The sequence below is a fragment of the Branchiostoma belcheri genome, unplaced genomic scaffold, assembly GCF_001625305.1.
Source record: "Branchiostoma belcheri isolate BF01 breed outbred unplaced genomic scaffold, Haploidv18h27 scaffold5, whole genome shotgun sequence".
Classification (NCBI taxonomy): Eukaryota; Metazoa; Chordata; class Leptocardii; order Amphioxiformes; family Branchiostomatidae; genus Branchiostoma; species Branchiostoma belcheri.
The window spans coordinates 7,264,217-7,273,837 of record NW_017804131.1 but is presented as its reverse complement, the minus strand read 5'-3'; the positions used below and the strand labels follow the sequence as shown (position 1 = coordinate 7,273,837).

General features: G+C 42.3%; 1 protein-coding gene across 2 annotated transcripts in view; it reads left to right on the top strand.

The window, feature by feature from the left end:
* The window catches only part of LOC109479998 (sushi, von Willebrand factor type A, EGF and pentraxin domain-containing protein 1-like), a 45,844-nt gene that overhangs the window by 22,611 nt on the left and 13,612 nt on the right, over positions 1-9,621 (top strand). For both annotated transcript variants that reach the window (XM_019782096.1, XM_019782097.1), the window contains exons 19-26: positions 2,767-2,934; positions 3,303-3,464; positions 3,692-3,853; positions 4,178-4,348; positions 6,692-6,804; positions 7,104-7,318; positions 7,741-7,925; positions 8,269-8,432. In XM_019782096.1, the coding sequence (XP_019637655.1) occupies positions 2,767-2,934; positions 3,303-3,464; positions 3,692-3,853; positions 4,178-4,348; positions 6,692-6,804; positions 7,104-7,318; positions 7,741-7,925; positions 8,269-8,432 (1,340 nt within the window). The remainder of the gene's footprint in view (positions 1-2,766; positions 2,935-3,302; positions 3,465-3,691; positions 3,854-4,177; positions 4,349-6,691; positions 6,805-7,103; positions 7,319-7,740; positions 7,926-8,268; positions 8,433-9,621) is intronic.

Genomic DNA, 9,621 nt, shown 5'->3' with positions numbered 1-9,621 from the left:
GCCCCCCNCCCCCCCCCGGACTTTCGCTCCGCCCCCGACCATCCTACAACCAGCTACCGAGAGAAGGTTCCATTCCTCTTACAGGCTGGTTGTATGATGTCCGGCTGTTAAAAGAAGGCGTTAGAAACTCTACAAAACGCTGAATCAAAATTCCCACCCGCCCCGGAGCCTGCACAGGAGCTGACGTTTGGAAGGTCTACCTTCTCTGCAGGCTCTCATGTGGCTGTGCAGCCCAATTCTCGATCTGCACAGCCAGCTGTAGTTTGAATATGTGAAGCTCTGTGCTTGTTTGGTCGGTGACCGGGCAGCGACAGCTTTCCTGTGCCTCCTCTCATCTTTAGCAGTAACTTTTCTGCCTGTCACAGACCTTTCAGCTTCTCTTATGGATTTATAGTGGAACCTGAGAGTTTTTTAAGAGGATTTAGATACTTTGATCTTTCTAAGACCATCTCGAAGTACGGGCAATCTATATCTAGGACGCAATCTCAGGGCGTCGTGTGGCGTAGCTGCAGAGTACGCGACTCGGAACCGGCAATAAACCATTTTTGATTGATTGATTGACTGATTGATTGAACTTTAGAGTCCCGGGTTCGAGTCCTGACATGCCACCGATCTTGTGACCTTGGGAAAGGCACTTTACACGGCTTTCCTCACTTAGCTCAGGTGTAAATAAGTATTGTTCTGTCATGTATTTGTCCCCTGTGTTAGTGGCGGCATTAATGAATGAAGAAGACCTTTATTGTACATTTGTGTTCTACAGAACTAAGTACAGGTCGCATGGGTACAGAACATGAACATAAACATATCCATTACATACAAATGAACATATAAGAGTGTAAATAATGTCTAATTTCTATTCTTTTCGGCTTCATCTCGCTTAGTAGTGATTGTATGGATATATGCGGCTGTGAGATTACTTAGAGTAGGTTTATCAAAAGTTAAAAGGAATACAAATTTCTCTTTACTAGTCAAATGTCTGAAGTGACGAAATATACTTAATACATGGCTATAAAATATGAGTCTATCTCTACTATACAAGGGGCAATCTATGGTGAAATGTATTTCATCTTCTATTTGGCCTAAACTACAGAATTGACAGGTTCTTTGTTCCAGAGGAGTGCGGTTATGTCTTCCTGATTCGATTCGTAATTTGTGACAACTGATTCTTAGTTTTGTAATAGAGGACCTGTGACGTATGTTCGTTAAGTTGAGATAATTTTCTTCGTTATAGGTATGTTTTAATAATCTGTATAGACGTAGTTTGTTCTTTGCGTTCACAGCTTTGCTATCATTGTGAATTTCGGATAGGAATGTTTGAAAATAAATGTCTTTTAATCGCTGGAAAATTGATGAAATGGTAGGGGACGTGTTCAAAAAAATTGATTGGGGATTTTGCCAGACGAAAGCATAACCACATTCCTCTAGAGCTCTACGTACTCCAGACGCCCAGCATTTAGTACCTGAAGCTTCTAGGTCTATTTGGCATAGGAGGGCGTCTGCTTGAAGGGAGTCAGCTGGTACGTTCTTGTGGAGTCGAATAAAATACTTGATAGCGTTTAGGGAGGCCTCCAAGTGGATGGGGTACCTCCCTAGTTCTGCCCGTGCTGCAAAGTTACTAGCTGTTTTTGGTATATTCAGTGAATGTTTGCAAAATTTTAGATGTACAGCTTCAATAGGACAGAACTTTTGGCTTTTAAAAGAACCCCATATTTCAGACCCGTATAGTAGGATAGGTTTAATACAGGAGTCAAAGAGCTTCTTCTTAATGGATAATGAGGCGTCGGCTTTGCTAAGGGATTGTCTGATGCTGAACAAGGATTTTAGACCCTTGTTGCTTAGATTTTTGTTGTTGGCTTTGAACGTACCAGCTGCGCTTACCACTATGCCTAGATAACAATATGACGTTACGATTTCAGTTACGTTATTACTAAACAAAAAATAACAATTCTTAGGTAGTCTACCTCCCTTACTAAAGACAATTATTTTTGTCTTTTTCAGATTCACCTTCAAATTCCAATATTTACAATATTTCTCTAATTTATCTAAACATGACTGCAAGCCTTGCTGAGATTCGGAGAATAAAACAAGGTCGTCTGCATACAAAAGACAAGGAACTTTCCTATTGCAAAGAATAGGGGAGTCACAGCAAGGATCATTAAACTCAGCTATGATGTCACTGATAAATAAATTAAACAGAGTTGGACTTAGATTACAGCCTTGTCGAACCCCACAGTTAGTTACAAACGCGTCTGTAAGGCCGCCGTTGGTTTTAATGCAGTTTTTTGTTTTTGAATACATGTTTTTGATGGTCATTAGGAATTTTCCTCCAATACCAAGGTTATTTAATTTGAATAGCAAACCTTCCCGCCAAACAGAATCGAAAGCTTTGCTGAAGTCAACAAAACATGAGTAAATTCGCACGTTCTTGCTTAGGTATTTGCTGACTAGAGTGGTTAATAATAAGTTGAAAAAACTTGAGTGTGTCGTCACCACGTCTGGTGATTACATGTTGGAATAAAGAAAAATCTCAGGGCGTTGTTTTATGTGAGACACTTATCCATTAACACCGAAAATCGGGTTTCCAAGCCCTAAAAATTTCACTGGAATTGCTTTTAATAGACAACATATTTTTTTAGCTTCTATGACCAACCTACTAGTATTTTGCGTACCAGCTCACAAACATTCGTGGTGTCGCATTCTGGTCACTGAAAACGCGAAGTGTGGTCGTTTCTTGTGTAACAGCAGTTTTCGTACTTCTCCATACAGTTGACTGCCCGGTCGGAACCTACTACACTGATGTCAGTGGCGAGGCTACGTGCGACGTTTGTCCGCTGGGCTCCTATCAGGACGAAGAAGGACAGACCGAGTGTATCCAGTGTGAGCCGGGATTCTTCACTGCAGGCAACAACAGCAAGAACGCGACAGACTGCAGGGGTAAGACAGTTATTCCATCACATCAATGAGATAGAATGTTTGTGTTCCTCATGATCATCGGCAACGGACATTTCAGGACATCGGCCTCTCTCTGTGGTTTGCAGCTATTGTTGTAAAAACATGACTTTTCTCAACTGAGCTACTCAATACCAAATAGTTCAATGATATAATACACATTACCATATTGACCCTACAAGCGTATTGATAGTTCATAAGAAATACGAGTCCAATTGCGGTGCTGCTTTACTATGTTACATTATTATGTTAGCAATGGTGTACAAAGCGTACGGTGTTGAAGTAGTATTTCATGACTTTAAAAAAATCACCGTCCAAAATAACATCACCCTGACTGCCATACCTTCCTTTAGGCCAGTGTCCACAGGGGACATATTCAGAGACGGGATTAGAGACCTGCATGTTCTGTCCAAAGGGCACGTATCAGAACCAAGAGGGAGCCACTGAGTGCATCGCCTGTGAGGAGGGCACAACAACGGGAGGAGTGGGCACAGTGGACAAGGACGACTGCAGTAGTAAGGACACATCTCACATCAACTCTGTAACATGTAAAAGGTGTAACCTGTAGATAAATTCACAATTTATTTATGACTGTGTTCTTGAACATCATTGAAAAAATATCTGTGAGGCCGAATATCTGTCCGGTCCAGAATATTATTATACAAGTCATGCACGCGTATAGTAATCAAACTCTATACGTTTATACAATATAAATGTTTACGATATAATGTATTGTTTTCAGGGTTATGTGTGCCCGGCAGTTTCTCCCGGACCGGTACAGATCCGTGTGCCCTGTGTCCAGTCGGCACGTTCCAGCCCGGACATGGTCAAACCGAATGTTTGTCCTGTCCTCTGGGCACGGGGACAGACGCCGTGGGGTCGGAGGCGTCCAGCGACTGCGTTGGTGAGTACGTCTTATCGTAATGGTGGTAAACCTGCACTGTGTACATTTCATTTTGTTGCACAATTATCATGCTCTTTAACTCCAATCTTTTTTGCTCTCTGTATTAACGTACTGAGTTATTGGTACTGTTTATATGCCAACTTTACTTTTGACCATGAATGATATAATCAACAGAAAGCTTTAATCTCTTGTGACATTGTGTAAATACTTATAGTAGTCACGAGGAACTGAAATGTCATATGGTTGATTCTTATTCTAAAAAGAAATGGAATCCTTTTGAACCAAGACGATTGAAACATTATTTTTGTATCCTTTTTTCCTCAGAACTTGACTACTGCCAGTCCTTCCCCTGCCAAAATGGCGGATCGTGCAGCATGCAGGGGTCAGAGTTCAACTGCCAGTGCCCAGCCGGGTTTGAAGGCGACATGTGTGACGTCAATGTAGATGAGTGCGCGGCAATGCCGTGTTACTCCTTAGCTACCTGCTTGGATAGAGGTGTGAGCCTTCTTTTTTTTAATTTTTTTAAATAATAATAATAATAACTGGTTTTTATTGTCCAAAGAGTACCCGTGCAGTCGCAGCCTTATACGGCTGAATTGATGCAGGGTATCACATAATAATCAATACAAATCACAACAATTACAACAATCAAATAATGTACATGATACACATATTTGTTCCACAATTATTTTTGTGGAACTGTCGCAAGGGTCTGTGCGGCTGCCATTCGGCGCCACAAGGTGACCTATCAATACGACTTTCCCCAACCGAAGTTAGGTACCCATTCACACCTGGGTGGAGTGAGGAAAGTCGTGTAAAGTGCCTTTCCCAAGGGCACAACGTCGGGGCGCATGTTCAGACATGTACCCCGACGTTGTTTTCACTTCCAAATTTCACAATTTGCATCATTATCAAGATATTTCAAAATATTTTGGCCTTGACAGCTGATATCTGACCAACATCACTGGGATTCTGCCATATTTTTCTTTATTACTCCGTGAAGGAGGTCAGGACCTCCGGACGGAGTGTTGTGATCGGCTGATTTTTCATGTTCGCAGTCAAAACACTGGGTTCTCTTTGTGTAATCGGCACGCAATTTTATACGCCGTCTGCGGGCATGCCCGTGTTGATGCACGAATGTGTATTTTTGCCGTTGCTGCTTTCGCGGTCAATGTAATATCGCAGACGCACCCCTACAATTACGAGGCGAATTGGAATGGTCCAGAAAAACACGTTGTTTGGAATAGCAGTGGGGGGGGTAAAAGTTCATGCAGATACGGGGTGGTTTTTATAAGTGGTTCCAGATGTTTTTGCCCATGGTTAAGAGATGCCAGGTTTTTTGGAAGATGTTCGCAGCCAAAACGCATTCTTCCGTACGTCGCATTTCTGTGTAATTTCGCATGTGGTGTTGCATTATGTCCGGGATGATGCACGTCTTTTTATTTTTACCGTAGCTGTTTTGATATTGAAGTAAATGCATATTTTAGAAACATCCCTACTTTTACAATCCTGTGGAATAGGCCGTAGGTTTAGGCAGTTGTCTGGTAGCAGAGGTTCTGTAAGCAGATATCCTGGTTATCTGGCCGGCGGTAGTAACACTCGCGGTGCTTACCGCAACTGACTGTTGCTGGCCTGTTCCAGGCGCGCTTAATTAGGTACAGGCACAGTAAGACGGTGCCTGGACGGTGGGGCTGTTGGCTGTCTTTGTTACTAGACACGACCATGATAGTCCGATCTTTATGTGAATGCAATGATTGTGTGTGTGTAATTAAAATGAACTTCGAAGTTGAAGCACAGTATCTTTACACGCCCTGGGAGCAGTAATGGATTTAGCTCTTTGTATGTTTTATGCTTGTGACGCGCCCTCATTGTATTAACCGTTGCCTAATGGACCTATACCATTATTGCGTCACAGTTTGTTTACCTGTTCTAAAGAACATTCAAGAATGGTCAGTTAAAGAATAAAGATCATTTCAAAGTTTTCAAAGTAAGGTATGTCTGATTTTTGCTGCGTCTAGTTTTGTTGACACAGCATTACATGCCGCATGGGTGATTTAGTTGTGACATTAGACGAAAGTAGTACTGTATTAAAAGCCTTATATTAAGCTAACGCTACACAAACACACACCGCGCTACGCACCCCTGTACAATATAAACGTCGATTGACCGGCATTCATTGCGGTAAACAAACTGTGACGTAATAATGGTATAGGTCCATTATAATGTCTTTTTTTTTTTATTCCAACATGTAATCACCAGACGTGGTGACGACACACTCAAGTTTTTTCAACTTATATTAATGCCGCCACCAACACAGGGGACAAATACATGACAGGGCAATACTCATTTACACCTGAGCGAAGTAAGGAAAGTCGTGTAAAGTGCCTTTCCCAAGGGCACAAGATCGGTGGCATGTCAGGACTCGAACCCGGGACTCTAAGTTCCGAGTCGCGCACTCTGCCGCTACGCCAGACGACCCCACAATGAATATTGACCCCACAGTGAAATTATAATGTCTGCACAGTAGGTCTGGCGTTGACGCTTGGGATTTTGTTGAAATATATAAAACTTCACGGAGGATTGTCACCTATGGCTTCTTGTTTGACATTATCTTTAGGCGTTAATGTTCATTGACTCGTGTGTTTCTCCTGATAGTTACGTGTATTAAATGTGTTTTTGGTTGTTGTTGCTGAAAAGTATTTTTATATGAAGGTGTTTATGATTCACCATGTTATTTGGTTGACTCTTGTGTTTCCCTATTATCTAACAATGTGACTTTCATATTGTGTTTCCCGATGATCTAACCATGCTACTTTGACATTGTGTTTCTCCTGACAGTTGACGGATATGAGTGTGTTTGTGCTTCCGGTTGGACCGGTGAACGGTGTGACGTCAACATCGATGAGTGTGCGCCTGCGCCGTGTTTGAATGGAGCAACTTGTGTTGATGAGGTATGTATAAGTTCTATACCACAGATAAATATCAATATAAACAAAGCACGCAGGTGATACATAATCTAAAATGTTTTGCAAAATGGATGTGTTTAATATTACAAAGAAAGGGTAGCACTTTTACGTTCAAAGAAGTATTTCAACAGGATTAAGTCATTATGCTTAGCAAAATGGCAAAGGGGGGAGTTTTTGGACTATTAAACAGCATTATGTAAATCCTATATATCTGATTAAAGTCAATGGCGAATAAAAGTTAAAAGTTTTAGAATGATGAGAAGTGGTGATGAACCCCTTGACAGGACAACGGGTTCCTGTGCCTGTGCGCGGATGGATACAGCGGTACGTTCTGTGAAGTCAACATTGACGACTGTAGTGACAGCCCGTGTAACGACACGGCCGTGTGTGTGGACCTGGTGGACAGTTTCCAGTGCCTGTGTCAGGACGGCTACACCGGAAAATACTGCGAGGTCGACATCAACGACTGTGAGGCCGAACCCTGTCAGAATGGCGGAAAGTGAGCACATTTCAAACTTCTTTAGAGTAGTTAGAGGTTCTTTGAATTGACGCACTTTTTTTAATTCCAACATGTAATCACAAGACGTGGTGACGACACACTCAAGTTTTTCCCAACTTATATTAATGCCGCCACCAACACAGGGGACAAATACATGACAGGACAATACTCATTTACACCTGAAGGACAATACCCAGCTGTCAGGTGGCATGTCAGGACTCGAACCCAGGAGTCTTAGTTCCTAGTCGCGCACTCTGTCGCTACGCCACACGACCCCAACAACGCACGTTTCTTTAAGATAGGCACTAGAGAGTAGGCTTTTAGACTGGTGGCTACCACATAAAGCTTTCGCTAAAGCATAAGCCAACGCAATATCATGTACAGTTCCTAAACTACGTTGAACGCTGTCCTTTTTTTGTCAGGTGCACGGATGAAGTTGGAAGGTACATCTGCCAGTGCAAACCTGGGTTTGTCGGCTACAACTGTGAACTGAATGTGAACGAGTGCGCGTCCAACCCCTGTCTGAACCGTGCACACTGTGAGGACAAGATCAACTCATATCATTGTCACTGCGCACCTGGATTTGGAGGGACACACTGTGAAGACGGTAAGGATGTTCTTTAGTTTGTATCGTGCACGTGATTTAGTTCGGTCAACATGTTTCTATTATGGGTTTACATATAAAGTGTAAGATGTAGCAACCGTGCTTGTTTGGTCCTGGATTATATTTCCTTATTATTAGCTCTTTGTTAATTTTTCTTTTCTTTGAAAATAGAAAGAAAGCAGAAAAATCTTTTCATCTTGATCTCCTTCGTTGAAAAGGAAACGTAATAGTTTCTTGAAATCAGAACATTTTAATGGACATCTTGAGAGCAACATAGTTAACCTCAAACAATTTTTTTTCTCATGTGATTTTCTAAAGATGATGTTTGTGCTTCTCTATTCTTTAGAGCTTTCTGCAGATTTTGACCTGAAGTTCCCCAAGGGGATGCTTTCCGAGTTCACCTCCGCTAAAATGGAACCAGATCTGTCCGCTGTCACTGTCGCCTTCTGGATGAAGATGGCTCTGGACAAAAAGGATCACAAATACGTCTTCTCGTACGCAGCAGAGGAAGTGAGTAAATCTTAGGGAATTCTTGATATTCTGTGAATGTCGGTACTCGGTTAAAGGCTTTCCTGACCAACAGGGAGCAAACAGTAGTGGTTGAAGGGAAGGCGTCGGCTCCAGTTAAAGTAGCGTCTGGGGTCCCTCAAGGAACCGTCCTGGGGCCATTGCTCTTTCTCTTGTATATAAATGACCTACCAGATCAGCTTGACTCAAATGTGAGGTTATTTGCCGATGACTGTCTATTGTATGTAGAGCTTTCTACACAGACCGACTCACAACTTCTCCAAAAAGACCTGAACACCCTGGAAGAATGGCAAAGCAAATGGCTCATGCAGTTTAATCCCGAAAAATGCTACATTATGCACATAACAAACAAACGAACACCACATGCAACTAGCTACCAGTTTTGTGGTCAGGCTTTAGCAACCACAAAAACCCATCCGTATCTGGGCGTCACGCTGACAAGCGGACTGAAGTGGGGTGCACATGTTAATAATATCACAACTAAGGCGAAACAGACATTGGGAGTGATTAAACGTAATCTGTGGGCATGTCCAACTAGAGTAAAATCACTTGCATACACGTCACTTGTAAGACCAAACCTAGAATATGCTGCGACAGTATGGGATCCATATACAAAGAAAGACAAAGACAAATTAGAAAGGGTACAGAATCAAGCTGCAAGATTCTGTATAAACAACTATGAAAGAGGTGCTAGTGTCACGGAAATGAAAAGAAACCTACAGTGGACCTCACTGGAAGACAGAAGAAAGATGTCTAGACTATGCATGATGTACAAAATGACTAATAAACTGGTGGATGTCCCAACTACTAAGTACCTAATACCAGCCCAGAAGAGAACAAGAAATAGCCACGCATTCAAGTACCAGAGTTATGAACCAAGGATTGAGGTGTTCAAGAATTCATTCTTTCCAAGAACTATCGCAGAGTGGAGCTCACTGTCACCAAGTACAGTAGGGGCATTGTCAATAGATAGCTTTAAACAATGTCTAGAGCTAGAAGTTCAAGGGTTAGGTGTAACAAGTCGATCGGTGTAATATAGCCAGCTGCCGCCGCGCCGCGTGCCTGCGAAGCTGGTGTGTTACGCCGAAAGGCGGTTATACCGGCTATACAGATACAGATACAGATACAGATACTCTCAATAATAATACTGAGAGTGCGTTTAGTCTTTAAA